At 22.2% G+C, this 19,523-nt stretch overlaps 9 protein-coding genes across 9 annotated transcripts; 5 read left to right on the top strand and 4 right to left on the bottom strand. All coding sequences in view use genetic code 6, as the record gives it.

Moving 5' to 3' along the window:
- Positions 1-1,167: 1,167 nt before the first annotated feature.
- On the bottom strand, positions 1,168-2,003 carry TTHERM_000927042 (hypothetical protein; the record flags this gene model as incomplete). Its single annotated transcript, XM_012796966.1, has 5 exons — positions 1,168-1,179; positions 1,239-1,324; positions 1,379-1,727; positions 1,783-1,885; positions 1,930-2,003. The coding sequence occupies 5 exons, from the start codon at positions 2,001-2,003 to the stop codon at positions 1,168-1,170; spliced, it is 624 nt and encodes a 207-aa protein (XP_012652420.1).
- Positions 2,004-2,008: 5 nt separating this feature from the next.
- TTHERM_00927040 (transmembrane protein, putative) lies at positions 2,009-2,597 on the top strand (the record flags this gene model as incomplete). The annotated part of the gene is made up of 2 exons (XM_001031112.3): positions 2,009-2,203; positions 2,331-2,597. 2 exons carry the CDS (start codon positions 2,009-2,011, stop codon positions 2,595-2,597), a joined length of 462 nt encoding a protein of 153 aa, XP_001031112.2.
- A 1,293-nt stretch (positions 2,598-3,890) lies between these two features.
- TTHERM_00927030 (transmembrane protein, putative) lies at positions 3,891-4,943 on the top strand (the record flags this gene model as incomplete). The annotated part of the gene is made up of 1 exon (XM_001031111.1): positions 3,891-4,943. The coding sequence occupies one exon, from the start codon at positions 3,891-3,893 to the stop codon at positions 4,941-4,943; it is 1,053 nt and encodes a 350-aa protein (XP_001031111.1).
- Positions 4,944-5,471: 528 nt separating this feature from the next.
- Positions 5,472-6,754, top strand: TTHERM_000927013 (transmembrane protein, putative; the record flags this gene model as incomplete). Its single annotated transcript, XM_012796965.1, has 9 exons — positions 5,472-5,564; positions 5,618-5,716; positions 5,773-5,822; positions 5,979-6,068; positions 6,123-6,212; positions 6,265-6,354; positions 6,404-6,493; positions 6,547-6,636; positions 6,685-6,754. The coding sequence occupies 9 exons, from the start codon at positions 5,472-5,474 to the stop codon at positions 6,752-6,754; spliced, it is 762 nt and encodes a 253-aa protein (XP_012652419.1).
- A 456-nt stretch (positions 6,755-7,210) lies between these two features.
- TTHERM_000927011 (hypothetical protein) lies at positions 7,211-7,393 on the bottom strand (the record flags this gene model as incomplete). The annotated part of the gene is made up of 1 exon (XM_012796964.1): positions 7,211-7,393. The coding sequence occupies one exon, from the start codon at positions 7,391-7,393 to the stop codon at positions 7,211-7,213; it is 183 nt and encodes a 60-aa protein (XP_012652418.1).
- A 1,684-nt stretch (positions 7,394-9,077) lies between these two features.
- On the top strand, positions 9,078-9,602 carry TTHERM_00927010 (acyl carrier protein, putative; the record flags this gene model as incomplete). Its single annotated transcript, XM_001031110.4, has 1 exon — positions 9,078-9,602. The coding sequence occupies exon 1, from the start codon at positions 9,144-9,146 to the stop codon at positions 9,600-9,602; it is 459 nt and encodes a 152-aa protein (XP_001031110.3). The 5' UTR covers positions 9,078-9,143.
- A 2,455-nt stretch (positions 9,603-12,057) lies between these two features.
- TTHERM_00927000 (SCAMP family protein) lies at positions 12,058-12,708 on the top strand (the record flags this gene model as incomplete). The annotated part of the gene is made up of 1 exon (XM_001031109.3): positions 12,058-12,708. One exon carries the CDS (start codon positions 12,058-12,060, stop codon positions 12,706-12,708), a length of 651 nt encoding a protein of 216 aa, XP_001031109.1.
- An 844-nt stretch (positions 12,709-13,552) lies between these two features.
- Positions 13,553-14,701, bottom strand: TTHERM_00926990 (endoribonuclease L-PSP protein). The gene is made up of 4 exons (XM_001031108.3): positions 14,414-14,701; positions 14,305-14,352; positions 14,118-14,198; positions 13,553-13,892 (listed from the first exon to the last, which is right to left on the bottom strand). The coding sequence occupies exons 1-4, from the start codon at positions 14,675-14,677 to the stop codon at positions 13,749-13,751; spliced, it is 537 nt and encodes a 178-aa protein (XP_001031108.2). The 5' UTR covers positions 14,678-14,701; the 3' UTR covers positions 13,553-13,748.
- A 491-nt stretch (positions 14,702-15,192) lies between these two features.
- Positions 15,193-17,293, bottom strand: TTHERM_00926980 (acetyl-CoA acyltransferase; the record flags this gene model as incomplete). The annotated part of the gene is made up of 5 exons (XM_001031107.3): positions 15,193-15,953; positions 16,048-16,177; positions 16,240-16,485; positions 16,716-16,876; positions 17,074-17,293. The coding sequence occupies 5 exons, from the start codon at positions 17,291-17,293 to the stop codon at positions 15,193-15,195; spliced, it is 1,518 nt and encodes a 505-aa protein (XP_001031107.2).
- Positions 17,294-19,523: the final 2,230 nt, after the last annotated feature.

Raw genomic sequence — 19,523 nt, 5'->3', positions numbered from 1 at the left:
TTGCCCTTTAACGAAAGTTAGACAGAAAAGAGTGAGAGAACTCCAAAATTTGAAGCTTCATTTAATGACAATTTGAACATAGAATACAATTTCGATAACAAGGAGTATGTTTGGTATAAAAATATAAATATTCCTAAAATCAAAGTCAGCTAAGTTAGTTTTTATCCTATTGACTAGCTCAGAGCTGAAATCATGGTATTTGGTGGAATTCTTTCAGGAGACTTCTCAAACGTAGATATAAAGGGAAAAAACTCTTTCAATTTTCATTTGAGAGAGTGCACAGTAAAAGGAATCAGAGTTGGTGAAACTAGTCATACTTTAAAGGTAATAAAAATGATATATGAGAATAAAGAATTGAATAAATACAAAAATTTAATGAAAAAATTTTAATTTTGTTCACAGTTTTAAAGATTTCAGTCTATAAATTAGTAAATAATTACAAAAATTTACTATAATTAATAGAAAGATAGATTGAATGATATTTTATTTTTATCAGTCCTCCTATCCTTCTTAACAATTTTTAAAAATTATTGCTTTTAAATAATCACAATTAGCAAAAAAAATAACTAACTAGTAAATTACTTTTCTATTCATTCATTTATCTATCTATCTAATTTTGCGAATATTTTGATTAAAGATAGAAGAAAATCAAAATTAAAATTTATTTTTGAAGTCTTTAAAAAAAATTCCTTGCTGATGAGATATTAAGCTGATCATGCACTTACTTAATAGAAATGCAAAAAATTTGAGTACTTGCTTGTTTATTAATTTATTTTTCTCACTCTATCTCTTTTTATTTTCTCTTCACAAATTTAAATAGATTAATAAACAGTGAAGTGATCTTATTAATTTTGCTTTCTTTTGATTATTACGTTAACATAACATTACTAAATGCAATGGCTGATAAATAAATTAAAAGACTGTATTTGCACATATCCACCTACTTCCCACTTTTATTATGGATGCATTTTTCCTTAAATGTCTTTGAATTTTTTCGCAAATTTTAAAAAAATCAATCAAAAATAAAAAAAAAAATTAAGCAGAATTAGGAAGAGGAAGAATTTAACTAATTAATTAATTTTGTAATAAATATAGGGAAAATAACTTCACTTAGTAGTTTGTATATCAAGTTAATCGAATCCATCTAACATCCACTATGTTCTTGTGTCATCTGGAATCCTCATTTTTGGAAGAAAAAAGAAATTTAGCTAACGTGTAAAAATATTATTTTATTTTACTTTCTTATATTTATTCATTTAAAAAATATCATTAAAATTGTGCCTCAAAACCGTGTGAATAAATTTATTCATCATTTCATTTTTACCTTTTACATTTTACAACTTTGAATGTTTTCAATGTAATTATTGAACCATTTTACTTAATTCGCGCTTTGATAATTTCAGTAAAACAATGAAATATTTAATTTTCATTTCAGTTGCGATAAGTTACAAATAAACCTTCATCAAACCTATGCTAAAATATTTTTTCATCTGAATTTAGATTGATAATGCACTGCTTATTGAACCATTTATTCCATATTACTTGAAGGAACAGAGAGACCTTTGCGATGAAACAGAAGGTCTTGTCAACTACCTTACTTCTAAGAAAATAAGACACAAAGTATATTTAGTTTGCTTTTTAGCTTATATATTTATTTCTAAATTTTAACTAAATTTCCATTTATATCTCCAACCTTTCGTCTTTCTATTGTGCTTTTCTTTTAACTACTACTTGTAATTTAAATAATTAATCTTAATGTAATATAACAAAAAGATTTTACACCCGCTATATCTATTTTTGTAGTTTCCAAGAGTTTTCGAGCTATTTTACAACAAATCCATCCTAAAATAATGTGTAAGTTACTTTACTATGTGAATAATCAATCCTATATTTTATTTTTATTTAAACTAATAGAATAAAATAACTTACTGCATATAAAATTTGCTCATGAAAACCCAACTGAAGAAAAATAAAGAAGACTTTTTGATTGCGAGAATTGTCATCACAGATGAAAGAAACTAAAAAGAATATACGCAAAAGGTAAATAAATAATTAAACAATTTATTATATTATTAAATGTATTCTTTTTCTTATATTTTTAATATTAACTAATTAGATTCAAAAATCTCTAAATTAATTACACTTGAGAATCGTCACAAGTAAAGAAAAAATACCTCAAAACTTCGAAAAACTCTAATATGAAGTAATTAAATAGCACATTTATTTTTATTTTTTACCTGTAAAAAAATTTGGCTTTGATTTCAACATATTTAAAAACTTTTAAAACTGAACTCGAATTTTAAAATATTTTTTGATTTATGAATTTTTAGGAGGAATTGATCGAAGAATATTTTTAAAACTACAAGGACATATCTAATATAAAAATGAAATATATGAAAAAATTAATGCAGCATCCTTAAAAGCTTGTAAACATATTTTAAGAAGGCTACGATGAAAACTTAACTGAGTCTACAAGCTCATAACAATCTAACAAATCTATGATAAAAGAACCATTCAACACAAATATATTAAGCTTAAATATTTAAGATAGCTACAATCAAAACAATCTCATGAGAATATAGGCATTGAAAAACTGAAATCTAATTGTTTGATACTCTATTTATTTATTTAAACTCAATACTATATACTATAACCACGAACGATTAATCGATTCAAATTATTATAAAAACTACAAAAATAATAAGATAAATCAGACCATATTCAATAAAATTGATCTTAAAATATTCAAAAGTAGTATAAAAATAACAAATCAATATCAATTATGATGATAGTTAAAATATTTAGCCATATAAACTAAAATAATATTTATTAAAATTAATAAACTTCCTAATCTTATAATTAACTTAATACTTTATATTATTTATTCGTTATTTATTCCAGAAATATTTTTCTGAATACCTAACTAGCTAGATAGCATATTATTAGCACAATTTCTCTTATCTCTTTTACTTTTATATATAGTTATTACCTATTTCATATTCAAATCTTAGTATCTTATTTCATAAAATCTATGACAAATTAAATATTTCCTTTTTATATTTAATCACTTTTTTTTCAATTATAATTATTTTTTACAAATTTAAATTTATTTGATAATCCATCCCCACTTTCATTTATTTTCAGAAGAGTGAACGTGTAAATTATTATTTTAAGTGCTTAATAATTACAAATATTAAATAAATAATCGAATTAATATTAATTTATTCGTTATTCACTCACCTTTGGAAATTAAAGGTTATTTTCGCTCTTAATACTTTAAACATAATTTAAATATTTAACATTAAAATTTATAAAATAATAATTTATTTTAAAGAATAAAAAATAAATAGATAAATAAATACTTTAAATAAGCAAATACCATAAAAAGTATTTTTAAAATGTAATTTTATGCTTGAATAGTAATGGATGTATCTTTGTTATTTATGCTTTAAAAACGTATCACTAAAATAAATACATGTCATCTATTTTAATATTAATATAAATGCGCTGACTGACTGTCAATCACTTTCTTTTTTAGCTAACAAAATAAATGATATTTTTTTGGTAAACCTAAATTTTAATAATATTAGATATAAAGTCAAAATAATAAGCAAACAATTCTTAACTCACTCTTCTTGCTGGTTTTCAAATGAATTAATGGGTGAGTGAATTAATACATATATATTCATTTATTGATTGATTGTATTTCAAGAAATAAATTTTGTACTTTAATCATTAAAAAATTAAGCTTTTATTATATCGAAAAGTAAGAAAGAATTAAGTATTTTTAATAAATCGCTAAACAAATAATAAATAGGGTTTTATTTACAATTTTTAAAGTCTAAATACAATTTATTAGAATCTCTCTAGCTTTATTTATTAAATAAATTATGGATAGGTTTAACTCGGCGGATATTCTACAGTTTTCTTCTAAATCTATCAAATTGCAGATAGTAGAAGATAATCCATAACAAAATGGTTCATCCGCTTTTAAGTAATAATCTGTATCAAATAAAATAGGCATAGGATCTTTAAATTTAATAAACAGCTAGGTATAGAACCCAATTATATATAAAATAAGAGGAAATCGTCCTAAAAACTATCGTTTGGTGAATCCTTGTCACATCATTGAAGTTGGTAGTCAGATAAAAATTGATTTTAAATTAGTTAGCATTAACTTGTTTACGCCAAAAGATCTATTTGAAGTAAGATATATCGAATTTACTCCTTAGCTCAAGTAGATTTATCAATTAGAGTAGTGTTAATCTATTTATGATTTCTGGCATTATATAGATCAAAATACCTTTTAGTTTAACATTAAAAAAAATCATTTTACAATTGAAATACAAGATAATCAGGGGATGGATCACATGCTAACCACAGCTTAAAAAATAGATTCTTTAACAGGAAATATAAATAAATAGAATAACCAATAATAAATTAACTTTTCTCCTCTAAATTAACGCTCTACTTCTCCAAAATTATCAGCATCATAGTCTCCTATGACTGCAAAATCTGCTTAATTGACATCATTATCTTCTAAACGTTCGAGTCAAGTAAATGGAATAGGTTCCAAATTTAGTGATTAAAATTTATTTTACTCTCAAGTTAATAAGCAAAAGTATACAAGTTCTATAAATGGATTTGCAAATGAAAATATGAACAGTATTTAGGGTTCGGGTTCTCCTACTTAAGATGATTACAAATAGCTATATGAAAAACTAGTTATGAAAGTAGATGAGTAAGACAAGCAATTATTTGTCCTCAATCAAGAAAGAAAAAAGCTGGAACAGGATTGGAAGCTACTAAACAAAAAGCAAGAATAACTAAATAATTCAGAAAATTAAGTAAATAAATCAAAAAGCATAAATGGAATTCAACCAATTTCAGCTATAATTATTGCAATTATTTCACTGCTAATAGGAATTTACTTAGGAAATTGAAAAAAAGTAAAAATATTATTAAGGAGCCCACTAAAAATAACAATAGAAAATGCGTTTTGAAATATTTACAAATGAATAAATAATAAGTATTTATAAGCTTTTAATCTAAAAACAAACAAACCCTTTATTTAAAAAATTTTGACTTTTGAAATATTTAAAATAAAATAAAATTAGTAAGTAAAATATTACTAATGAATCAACCAACCAATTATAAAAACATTTAATTCTTGTAGAGATAAATAAAAGACAATGAAGTTTCAAAATAAGATTTATTATTAATAACTTTAAAATATTCTTTATTTTTAATAATAACTAAATAATAGAATTTATTTTAAAAAACAAACTTCAGTTGTTCTATTATTATTATATCTCTTTTTTATAAATAAATAAATAAAATAAAATAAAATTATAAATAAATAAATAGCTAACCAACAAACATCAAATGAATCTACTAACATAAATTATAATAAATTACATTTTTCTAATTATAGTAAATAAATATTCTTCTGATATTCTTTTTGGAAGTTTATGACAGGTAATTCTGTTTTTGACTGTAAATAAAATAATTTTATTCAATGCTTTGTATTTATACCTATTAATATCTTTATTTGCTTATTACTTGTTTTATATTTTTACTGTTCGTTCTTAAGCTTTGAAATTAATTATTAAAAAAGTACTCCATAATTTTTTTTTCAATTTAAAAATAAATTAAATTCACAAAATAAATAATTTGTTTGCTTTAAAAAATAATGTTTTTTGAAAACCTTCAACAAGTAAAACTTTCAATTAATTTAAATAATTTCATTTATATTATCTTTTATATTTAAAGTTTATAGAATCAGAAGTTTCTAACATCAAAAATATTTAAATAGACTTATAGTAAGAAGTTTATGAATTAATCTTCTAGAAATAAATATTTTTTTAAAAATATTTGTTCAATTATTTTTATTTTTTTTCAATGATTTTAAATTATTTAAACAAAATTAGATCATAATATAAACTTAATTATATATTATTTTAAAATATAATTGAAAGATATAAATGGATTTAAAGTTAAGGAGTTCTATAACTTAGCTAGAAACTGCATCAATGTCTTCAGATTATATAACTCTAAATCAATTTGCAGTGCTTAAAATTAAAATTATCAAAAATTAAATTATTTTTTATTTTATATTTAAGATTTAACTAAATTGGCAAAGAGGGTTTAGATGAAATAGCTAAAGCAATTGTAGGATGCAAATTGCTTAATCAATTTTCAATAAATTTGGAGTTGTTTTTATTTAAATTAAAAAAAAAATTTAATACTTATTAAATATAAAAGATCAAATTAAATTAAATCTGAAGATATTTAAAATTTTAGCTAGTGCTTGCCTCTCTGCTATAATTTGAAAAATTTGTGTCTAGATTTAATGTAATTATTTGAAAATTTTATATTTTAACTGAATAATTCGATCAAATAGATGCAACGAAATTAATAATGAAGGGGCTTTGGAGTTATCTACTTCAATTTCATAATGTAAGAACTTAAAATCTTACACTCTTGAGTTATTGTAAATTAATTAGACAAATTTTAAAATGATCTATAAATATATTTTATTTTTAGCTGTAATAAAATTGATTTTGAAGGATACTTTTCTATGTGCAAAGTTCTATAAAGTTGCAACTAAATTTATTCGATAAGATTGCTTTTGAAGTATTTTTATTCAATTTACAAAAATATGAATAACTTATTTTTTTAAAGTTAAAAAGATAAAAAATTAACTCAAATTGTAAAAAAATCAAAGAGATTGGTGAAATAAATCTAAAATTGAAAGAACAAACTTTTATTTTCAGAACAAAATATATATTGCCTGATTGATATTTTAAAAAATTGTATTAAATTCTTCTTGCAAAATGTTTGAATACATAACTAAATAAAACTAATTAATTAATTCTAAAAACATTCTTTAATTCTGATTCAACCATCATCTTTTTTAAAAAGCTAAATTTTTGTTTTTTAATTAACTAAAAAATTTCCCCCACCGGGACTTGAACCCGGGTCTGAAGGGTGAAAACCTTCTATCCTAACCTGCTAGACTATAGGGGATTACAATTAAACTACACAAACACAAAAATTATTTTTCTTACATTTAAATCAATATTTTTTATATAAATTTTGTATCATTTTGACAAAAAAATCTAAACTAACTAATTAAGATGTTATAAAAATTAGATTAATTTAAACAATATTTAAAATTTTTATATTAAAAAATATATACTCTAAATCCTCATTAATTAAGGGTATCCCCCCCCTCATCTTTGAAGCCTACTCTGACATAAAAAATTAAAGAATTATCACTTGAAATCTTTTTTATTTTTTGTGTCGTAATAAAAGAGGGATTATAGTATTTGAAAGATCTTAGAAGATCGTCTGTAAGAAGTAATTTTTCAAATTCAATTTCAATATCCATTTTTGTGATTTTGTAATTTTTTGGATAAATCATTTTTAAATTAGCCTCTTTAGAAACTTACCAATTTGAATAATGTTTATTTAAGCTTCACTCAAAATAATAATTTGAAATATTTAGAAACTTAAATTAAAAAATTTCATTAAATTACAGGTAATTAATTTAAATAAATTATTTTAAAAATATTACTAAAAATAACTAACATTATAAACTATATTTATTTGGCTACATTTAAATGTAAAAAATATTATTGATAATTCTAATAATAGTCAGGAAATATCTCTCTTTAAAATTTATAAAGATAATGAATTTTAACATTAAATTAAATTTAATTAATTTTAATTTATATAAAAGACATTTTTGATTATAAATATAATAAAAAGCTATTTTATGTATTATAAACTCTACAAGATAAAACTATATGTCTATTTTATTCTTCTAAATTTATAAACTCAAATATTTGTATTTAATTTTTTTACTTCTAAATTTGATATTCTAATTAAATTGTACCAAAAATCCAGTTTTTATTTATTTATTTCATTATTTATTTTTTATTTCAAAACAAAATTATCTTTCTAAGTCATTTAATTTAAAATATAAATACTATTTTACTCTCATAAATAACCATTATATGAAAAAATATAAAAAATATCAATTAAGTTTTATTTTAAATCTAAAAATAAAAAATTAAAAATTACATTATCTTATTTTCTTATGCATCATTTAATTTGAAAGCAAAATATTCAAATATCTATAATAAAAAAATTATAAAAAACATATTATTATCATAATAATTTAAAGTAAAATATTAAATAATATTAATTAATTACAACAAAATATATTATAATTCATAATCATAATCTATTGAAGTTATCTACAATAAATAATTAACTAATAATAAATAAAAAAACAATAATAAGCTTATGAAATTCAAAATATAATTCATAATACTATAAATTATTATGCCTTTAGTTAAACCTTGAGATTAAAATTTATTAAATAACTTTTTACTAAACCAAATAAAATAAAAGATTTTAATGAGGATGAAATATTCAATAAAAATTAACTACTTAATTTATTTAATTAATAAAATAAATGAAAAATAGCTAAATACTATTTTAATAGGACAAATTAAGTTAAAAATAAGATTGTAGTAAATTAATTGAAAAAAGCTATTATTTTTTAATAAAAAATAATTTTTAATTTTTATATTAAGTATTAAAAATAAATATATTTATTAACTCAGTTTCATTTAAAATTTTAAGTAAATGAACAAAAAATGAGGATAGGCATTAAAAAAAAATTAAATCAAGATTTGCTTTTCTTTTGTTTTATGTTTAAAAAGCAACTAAAAAAATTAATGAATGAAAAGCAAAAGAATTTCCATGCAAAAAGAAGAAAGAAAATGAAAATTGGTACGAAAGATTTATGCATTTTAATAATTAGATAAAAAGATGGATATTCGTAATAAAAGATTAGCAAAAAAGAATGGAAAGAAAAAGCTTTCTTTTTTTTTTGCATATATCTTTCTTAATGGAAAGAGTTTGCTTGCTTGCTTGATAATGATTAAAATTATTGTTTGTTTATTTATTTATTTAATAATTTATTGATTAGTTCATTTTTCTTTATTTAATATTTGATAGCAGCAGAGAGTGAGCGAATGATTATTCTCATGATTTGAAGAGTAAAAATAATATTAAATAAAAAAGAATAAGAAGAATTCAAAGAAGTAAAAAGAAAAGGATATAAAGGAATGTTCAGAAATATTTTAAGCCTTGTTACCAAGCCTTCCAAATTGAGCCAAAAAACCTTTTACAACTTCGCTGCTGCTAAGAACGAAGTTTAGGTTTCCAAGAAATAGCAATAAGCTGGTGCCAAGAGAGATTTAACTTAGTATGTTGAAGGTTAAATCGTCAACAGAAACCAACTTACTCTTAAGAAATAAGAAGATATTGAATAGTATGTCCTCAAATTAGTCAGAGGCTATTTCAGAACTACTAATAAATAAGGTTTGAATATCAACTCTGTCTTACAAGACCACGGTTTGGATGAGTTCGACTCTATTGAATTAGCCATGCAAGTTGAAGAAGATCTTGGTTACGTTATTTCTGCTGAAACCATCCCTGTCCTCAACAAAGTCAAGCATTTCGTTAACTATATTAACCATGTTGAACAATTCAAGGCCGAAAACGGAAAGGCTCCTATTGCTTGAGAAATTTATATTTATGTAGACCAATTTAGCAATAGCTAGCAGCAATAGTCAATAAGATAGCATAGCATATGCAGAGGCGAGCAAGCACTACATGTATGCTTAATCAATTTGAAGTATGCTGCAAAAATTAATAAGATAAACTTTAGAATTTGCATTCATATGAGATTCATATTGCATATGTACATGGATTTTCAATAATTCAATAATGGGATTTACATAGCTACTCTTATTAGCTTTTCAATTGAAATATTCTTTTTTTCCTTCATTTATAGCAATAATTTCTAACTTTATTCTACATTTATCTATCTTGTATGCAATGCATTTTTAAAATATCTTAAGAATCTCTCTAATAATCATATAATACAAAAATTCTTCCAATATAATCAATAAAAATATAAGAAATTCTGCACTAAATCTCAAGCATAATGTATAAAAAAAATTTGAGATCTACATTTACAGCTCATTTAAAAATTTTATTTGAAGCTCTACATATAATTTACCATTTCTTAGGTTAAATAACATTATTTTTGACATGAAAATTAGTAGAAAAAGTTCATTCTATTTTCAAATATTTTAGAGTTTTATTTGATAAAGATATATAATTATATATATATTAATTAATATACTCATAAATACAATATCAACTTAACACATCATCTAAAAATAATACATACATAGATAGATACATACATTCGAAATGATATTTAATAAATTTCATTTTCTTTCTTTCTCCTTCTTCTCTAAAAAGGCAATCTAACTTTAAATTTCCTTATAGATAGAATCCATAGTTTAAAGCTGTAGTAGCACAAATCAAATAACTCATTTTGGTTTATTTTAATTAATCAAAATAAAATCATTTCAAATAAATCTTAACATTATCCAATATTTAGAATTTATATCAAAATAAAAACAAAACTACTTTTTATATTGAATCAAGAATATTTTCAACAAAAAAAAACTTATTTTGAAAAAATTAATTTAATTTTTGTTTAAAAATAAATATTTTAGATAAATTAATTACTTGCTTGATAACTTAGCAATATTTTAGTTACATATTCTATAAATTAATATGAATAAGATAATTATTTAAGCAATAGATAAAGACTACTAACAAAAAAAATGATAATAAAATACAAAATTTGTATCCCAAAAGGTAAATTGATAAAATAATTAACCAAATACTTGAGTTATTTATTTAATAAACCCATTTTAAAATAGTCAAATAAATAAATTTATAAAATCAAAGTGAAAATTTTCATTTAATTCTATAATTTTAATATTTTTAAACATTAGAAGAATATTTTTAAATTTTTTATAAAAATTCTATCTATCTATCTTTATTTATGTAAATAAAGTTGTAATTTTAACTAAAAAAAATTTAAATAATTTATAATAATTATAATTTTCAGCATCTTTAAAGTTTTAGTAGAGTTAGTTAAATGAAAATTTCAGATATAGATGAGAGTCGAAAGTTTGTATATCACAAAAAATGAATAAAAATCTAAAATAAAATGCAGAATCATTTCAAAATTTTCATTAATTTTGAAATATCTAAACTTTCGACTTCCATCATAAGATATAGATAGATACATAGAATTTGGCATATTTAAAAATTTCAAAATAAATAAATGATATAGTTGGATACTTTCTAATTAATCTTTGAAAAATCATTAATATTTAAGTCTAAGCTATTTTGGATATTTATTTTGTTGGTTACTGAATTTTTAGTTATCAATTTTATCACTTTAAATGAAACAATTAATTGTAGCATTTTGAACTAAAATAATATCATTTAATTTAATTTTTACATCACAGTAGGATTTTTTCTTAAATTTAATTAAATATTTGTAACAAAATTTAAAATAGCCAATTCAAAAGTTAAAAAAAATGATTTTCAAGTAGCAATTAAAAAAAAACTTTTTATTTAGTTATAAAAATAAATAAAAATGATTTTTTAAAGCTCTATGAATAGAAATAATAAGGATTTAGTATAGAGTTTTAACTGACATTTTAATTAATTGAGCTGCTATGAATTATAAGATTACAATGTAGTATACACAATTCTAATGAATTGTAATTTTTTAAAAATGATTTGGTAAGAAATTGTTAAGAAATAATATTTCATGCATGATCAATAAATTTTGCGAATTACAATTAATTGCATTTGCCTTTAAAAATAAATAAATGATGAAAATAAAAAAATTTTTGCATTGTAAAATATACAATATTTTGTTATAAGTGAAAGAGTAGAAAGTGTAATAAATTAAAATCAATAAAAAATATTGTAGAAGATAACTAAATAAATAAATAATTATTATTATCAACAGTAGTGACAGACAGACAATCAAACGAAAAGAGAGTGAATATTGTCATAAAAATCTTAACAAAAAATAAAAATAGGTGAAAAGAACCAAGCAATTTAATAAAGAAAGAAGATAAAAAAATCCTAAAAACTATGAATAGTATTGGAAAAGCAGCATTAAGCTCTTAAATAGGAAGTTCAGGAAATAAATATGCAGTTAATGCATCTTCTAAATCAGGTATTAAATGGACTGATTTCAACTATCCTCCTTTGATCAAAGTTATTCACTACGATAGAAGTGAATTGTAAGACCCACACAAAAAGATAGCAACCTTACTCTGGCTTGGGCATATTCTTATATTATTAATTTCTATCATCAACTTTATTAACAACTGTGTTCAAGGAGTTGGTTTTAGAATAGGTCTATCAGTCGCTTTTTTTATCTTATTTAATCCTTTTGAGGGAATTTGCTTTTACTAAGGCTTGCTCGCTTTCTTGGATAATGATTCTAAATTTAAGATATACAAAATTTTATCCGTTCTTCTGGGATTATTTTATATCGCCTTTATGATAGGTGACTTCGGTAATTTTAATGGTTTTGTAAGAATTAAAGACGTTGATGCATTTCCAAAAGCTTTATGTGTGATTGAATCTATATTCTTTTTTGTTGTTATAGTAATTCACTTTTACTGCACTTACAAAGCTCATAAATGGGAAGATGGTCCTGCAAAGCTACTCACATAATCAGACTCTGCATCCGTAGCTTCCAAGGACAGATCCCAATCATAGATTTCATAGCCTTGAGAAAAATATTTCATTCATTCATTTAAGCTTAGATAAATTAATTTAATCAATCACAAATAAATAAATAAGTATAAGTTTTAAAATAGAGTGTGAATAAATAACAAACAAACAAACAGAAAGAAAGAAAAAAATTAGAAGTTTTTATTTTATTTACTTGCATTTCATTCTTCAATTATCAATTTGTATGTATATATGTCACCTCAGAAAGTAAGTATTCATAAAACAAATTAAACTATTTATTTTCATGCACAAATAAATAGAATTCTTATTAATTTTTATATTTATTTCATTCTTTTATTTAAATTTATTTTTTATAACAAGCATCCTTTCTTCCACTCATATTTATTTTCTTCATTTTCATATTCTTTTTTAGCAATTTTAAGATTTTTAGAGACGAATTAACAATTTAGTTTTTTAGTAATAGAAAAATAAATTATCAGAAAAATCTATTTTTATCTTTTTTTTTGAATTTTAAAAAAATTTTAGAAAGAAAAGAGAAATAAATAAATTACTAATTAAATAAATATTAGTGAACAAGAGCAATTTAGATCCTTAATTTTTTCAAGAAAAAACTTTATTTTAGTGTATTAATTGCATAAAAATTAATTTTCGTAGTTTTGCTAAAAATTCAAATATTTATTTTAATATAAAAAATACATTCAATTCTCAAAATCTAATATTTATATTTAAATAGTTTAATATCATTCTTAGATCACATAGATCATTCTAAACAAATATAAATAAGTAAAATTCAGTTTAATTAATTATTCATGGATTAGTTTTAGATAAAATCACTTTTAATTTTTAAATAATGATTTTCTTATGAGTTTTATTTGGTTTATTTAACTATTAGTTGTACTAAAAAATTGAAATTTTTTAATTACTAAAATAAATAAATAAATAAATCATCTATAGACAAAAGTGTTTTTAAAAAAGCATATTAACAGAAATAATTTTGTTAAAATATTACTTAATAAAAAACAAGTAATTGATTAATTAAATCTATTATGTATGTATGAATTCATTTATTTTAACTGACCTCATGGGACAACAGCAACACATTCGATTTCAACCTTAGCATTCTTAGGGAGAGTCTTGACAGCAACACATGCTCTAGCTGGTTTGTTATCACCAGTGAAATACTTGCCATAAACTTCATTAACTTTAGCAAAATTATCCATATCCTATTATAAAATTAAAACATTAATAAGATAACAGTATTAAATATATTAGCTTTAACAATTTTAAATATTAAATTTTTTATTTTCTACTAATTTTTTATTATAATTTATTTAGAGACTAAGATATTTATTTATTTATTTCGATTTATTTGATATCAAGCATATCTTTAATATTTATTTATAATCACTAAAAAAACAAAATGTAAACAAATTTGAATAAGTATTTACATCCAAGAAGATGTTGACCTTAACAACGTATTCCAAATCAGTACCAGCTTCGTGTAAAACGGCAGTTAAGTTTTTCAAAACCTTATTTTAATTTAAAGATGCAAATTAATAATAATTTAAAATATCAATTTATTTTTTTTGCTTTTATTTATGTTTTAAATTTACATATTTTGTTTTATTAATTTACCTATTCAGTTTGAGAAACAACGCAGGAGGTCTCATCAAAAGTGTTAGTCTAGAAAATAATTTTTATTTTATGGTTAGTAAAAGTTAGGTTTTTAGTTTATCAAATTTACTTCAGGGTTAATAGCAATTTGACCAGAAGCGTAGAATAATCTAGCTCCGGCAGCAACTATCTTTCCTTAGGTGTAAGGACCAACTGCTTTGGGTGCCTTATCAGTATTAACGGTGGTGATCAACTCATTGGGCTTGAGCTTCTTGTGGACTTGGTCAACAACTTAATCGTGCTTTTAGTCAGCCATTTTAAATGAACTAAATTAGTAATATGTGTTATTTTTTGTTAATAATCTTAAAGAATTTTTAATTAATTATTTATACATCCTAAATAAATAAATAAATAACAATCTATAAACAATATTTTTAAGAATATATTTATTAAAACTTTTAATATTCTTGAAGATATTCTTTCGATCAAATCTTTCGATATCAGAATCATATTCGCGTCATCATTTCTTTCTTTATATCCTTTAATCTTTTATTTTGAGCTGGCTTAACTATTTATAAAAATTCCTAGTATTTTCCATAAAACTTACAAATAAATCTTTCGAAATTCTTTTAGTGTTCATTCATTCATTTTTATTTTATTGAAATTTATATTTTTTACTTTAAAGAAAATTTTTAAAAAATCCAATAAGCACTTATTATGATAAATAAAATAATTTTATAAAATGAATCAATGTAAATTAATAATAAATTCTTAAAAAAGGCTAATTTAAATTTCAAAATAATAATTAAACACTTTTTTTAATTAGAAATTGAGTAAATACATACGATTTTCTAAATATTTTACTTATTAACTTTCAGGTTTACTCATTTAATGTTTTTATTAAGGAGTTCAATTTTGATTTAACCAAAAAAGACATACAATTTTTGTTAAATATTGCAAGATTAACTTAGTAAAAATTATAACATATTTTTATTTAGATTTTAATATTGTTTTATAAAAATAAATTTATCTCAGTTTAATATTTATCATAGCTTTCATATTTAAAATTAATTGCTTTAACATTGATATAATAATAAGAGTGATGATTGATTGATTGAGAGAACTAAAATTATTACAATTTTAAAAGGGTTTGCAAAATAAAATTATGAATACACAATACAGTTAAATTAAATTTTAAATCATTAGAGATTTTCGATAATGATGGAAGAACCACCACCACCACCGTTGCAGATACCAGCAAGACCATATTTACCCTTATTAACCTTCAAGACAGTGAGCAAAGATTGAATAATTCTTGCACCAGAAACACTTTTAAAATAAATGAATTTGATTTTAATTTGTTGTTAAAAATAATTTTTTAAATTACCCAACAGGGTGACCTAAGGCAACAGCACCACCGTGGAGGTTGATCTTAGAAATATCGATATCAAGTAATTTCATGTTAGCGAGGGCAGTAGCAGAGAAGGCTTCATTGAATTCGAAGTATTCGAGTTAAGAAATCTTCATACCAGCTCTGTCAAGGGCCTTTTGACTGGACTTGGCAGGGGCAATACAGAAGTCAATAGGATCAACTTCGGCATCAGCATAAGAAATAATTCTACCGAGAGGAGTTAAGCCTAATTCCTTAACCTTCTATTCACTCATTAAAACTTTTTTATAATGAAAATTCTATTAATTTTTTGCTCTAAAAATGTAATTCTATGCTAATAAATTTCTAAATCTAAATATAGTTAATTTAATTACTGATAGAGCAAGCACCATCATTAATCTTGGAAGCATTAGCAGCAGTGATAGTACCAGTCTTAGAGAAAGCAGGCTTGAGTACGGGGATCTTTTCCTTCTTGAATTTCAAAGGATCTTCGTCTTGAGTAACCTTTATATAAAATTATTTATTAAGTAAAGAACGATTTAGATTATTTTTATATTAGGTTTTACGGTTTCTTTATCGTTGATCTTAACAGGAACGATTTCGTCAGCGAATTTACCAGAGTTCATAGCATTGAGGGTTCTTTCGTAAGAAGTGATGCAGTAATGGTCTTGTAATTCACGAGTTAATTGGAAATCGCTTGCAGTCTTTTCAGCACAGAGACCCATAGCAATTTTGTTGTAGGCATCAACTAAACCGTCGTTGGCCAAACCATCAATTAAAGTTTGGTTACCATAAGAGGCACCCTTTCTGTACTAATATTTTTATTTGTAAATTGCAATTAGTTTTAGTTTATTTTGCTTTCATATTTAATTAGTAATTTTTTTTTTTTAAACTTTGAATTTTATTAAGCTTTTTATGATAAAATTATTTTTATTGTAGCTGGGTGCTACCTAATGCTTTTAACTAGCTAAAATGACTATTTTGAGTTTGCTCAATACTTTAGTGTGAGAGAAAATTCATTTTTTAAAGTTAAAAAACTTACATTTTAAACGTAGAAGGGAGCATTTGACATAGATTCAAAACCACCAGTAACAATACAGTTGGATAAACCGAGTTGAATTTGTTAAGCACCCAAAATGACGGACTTCATACCAGAAGCACAAACCTTTTAGATACTGTAGGAAGGAACTGAAACACTAATACCTATTTAAAAAAAATACATTTTAACAGAAAGTTCTATCTTGTTGGCATAAATTAAACTGAAATTGAAACTTTTCTTTGCAAAAAATAGCTTTTTTATGAGGATTTAGTTCAGTTTTACAGGTTTTCTTATAGAAAACATGTGAAAAAGTTAACAATTTAAAAAATGTCTTTAAATCTTTAATAAGTTTTTGTATTACCAGCAGCGAGGGAAGCTTATCTGGCAGGATTTTAACCAAGACCGGCACCGATAACGTTACCCAAAATAACTTCATCGACGTGCTTGGGGTCGATTTTCTTGGATTCTAAGGCAGCTCTGGTTGCAATAGCAGATAATTCAGGAGCCTTAATGTTAGATAACTTTCCCAAGAAAGAACCAATGGGAGTTCTCTTGGCAGCAACAATGTATGCAGCTTGCATTTTTTATGTTTTTATTTTAATTTGTATTTAGATTTATTTGTTTTTCAATAAATATTGTTTATGAATTAATAGATTTGATTTTTTTTAAATGACCAGAAAGATACATACATAATGTTAAGCACTAAACTTTCTTGAGAAAATTGTAGTAAAGTGATGCAATAATATCAGAAAAAATTTATTAGTCTTTTAATAATTGATTCTAAAATAAGCCAAAATGAAAAAGATTTGATCAGAGGAAGTTGTAAGATATGGAATTCTTATAGAATCCTTTACAATGTCTTTGAATATTTAAGTATCATTATTAAGAAGCTAAATTAATGGAGCTAAAAAATATTTTAGTCTTTGTAGTCAAAGTATATTTCCTGATTTTAGGTGAAAATGTCATTAACTCTTGTCTAGAAAATATTGTTTTTAAATGAAAATACACAATTTCTGATTGATTACTGAATTTATCATTTTCATAGTACTCAACATAATTAAAAAAAAACAAAAAGTATTACATACTTTTAATTACTTTTTTTTTCCCCTTTTAAATTTATTACATGTCTTATTTTACACACAAAACTACTTATTCTGTAACACTCATTAACCTCAATTTTATGCAAATATAATAATTGAAATTTTTTGCAGTTAAAATTTTTCCGGAATAATTTCATCTTTGTTTGCAGTTTGATATAAAAAGCAACTTCATTATTAATTTGCTTGATTGAAAATATATGACTAACTTTAAATTAATACAATTTTTACTAATCAATTTAATTATATTATGATGATATATCCAAAAATTAAATCATTCATTTAATTTTCATATTGTCGTTTTATAATTTATTTTCCTTACATCTTTCTAAAAGAAAATAAATAACCAAATTGTAACCAAACTGCTTCTTTGAATTTAAATTAATAAGAGTTAGTTAAATTTCCAATTCATAAATTGTTGATATTGATTGTGTCGATTTGGCACAATTTAACAAATTCTTTTTAAAATAGAAAAATTAAAATAAATAATTCAGGAACACAATGTAATCATCAAATATAAATTTTTCAAGAAAAGTGATCATAAATAATTGATACGATTGTCCGTCCCTCACTAATCAAATTTATTTTTAAATGAATTTTTATAAGATAGATTATTTATATTTAAATTGAATGAATATTTTATATGAGTTAATGAAATGAAATATTTTAATATTTTATGTCTCAAATTCTTTATTTTTACATCATTAAATTATTAAAGGCAGTAATTTTTGCTGAATTAGGAAAATCTGAGTGTTTTGAGAATTTCAATGAACATGTTGGAATAATATATTTTTTTGATATGAAATTTCTAATATTACTCACTATCTCAAAACTAAGTAAATATTGATCAAAAATAAATTTGTAAGTGTTTAATATTATAATTAAGCAGAGCAATTAATAATTAATTAATTATATCTAATATATGTCTACAACATTCACATAATGGTATATCTCTAATCTCTGAGATTTAAAAATAATTTCCACTTCCTTTTTCTTTAAATTTGTCTCTTAAAATATTTTACAAATAGGAATAAATATGAAATTCAAATTTAAATTTGAGTTATTTCAATTTCTAAAAATATGTAATTGTTAATCAAAAAGAAGTCTGATAGTATTTAATATCAAGTATGAAATCAATAAATATATCTATCTATATTAATTAAACCTAATAACATTTTTTCTTAATATTAAAAGCATTGTTAAAAGTGAGTCAAGAATTTATATTTAACACTTTTATTTAATAGTAAGAATTTTAAAAAATGAGATTTAAACTAAAAAAATCATTTATAAATATCAAAGTTTAGCATCAAATTCTACCTTTAAAATATTTAAAATAGTAATTATATCTCTGATAAAATAAAACAGTGCTCAAACATGCAATTCAAACATTCTAATTTCTATTCAAAGACAAATATTAAGAGAAAATACAAAAAAAGAGATACTAATTATATTTAAGTATAAGATTTATTAATTTATATTTAGATTTTTATATCAGTAAAGTTATTATTTACAGTTGGTTGAACACATTAATAATCAAAGTAAAAAGCTAGCTTGCCAATTAGATTTTAGCCTTAGTTAAATATGAAACAAAAATATTTTGAAATGAATTTAAATATTATTATGAAACATAAATCTTAAAATGATATTTCTATGATCAAAATATTTTTAAAGTCCTAAATATTTTAATAAAAGTATAAAAATGCTAATCCCTTCT

Source organism: Tetrahymena thermophila (assembly GCF_000189635.1).
Source record: "Tetrahymena thermophila SB210 genomic scaffold scf_8254682, whole genome shotgun sequence".
NCBI lineage: Eukaryota > Ciliophora > Oligohymenophorea > Hymenostomatida > Tetrahymenidae > Tetrahymena > Tetrahymena thermophila.
Note: the sequence above shows the minus strand (reverse complement) of the source record. Positions and strands in the feature narration are given on the sequence as shown.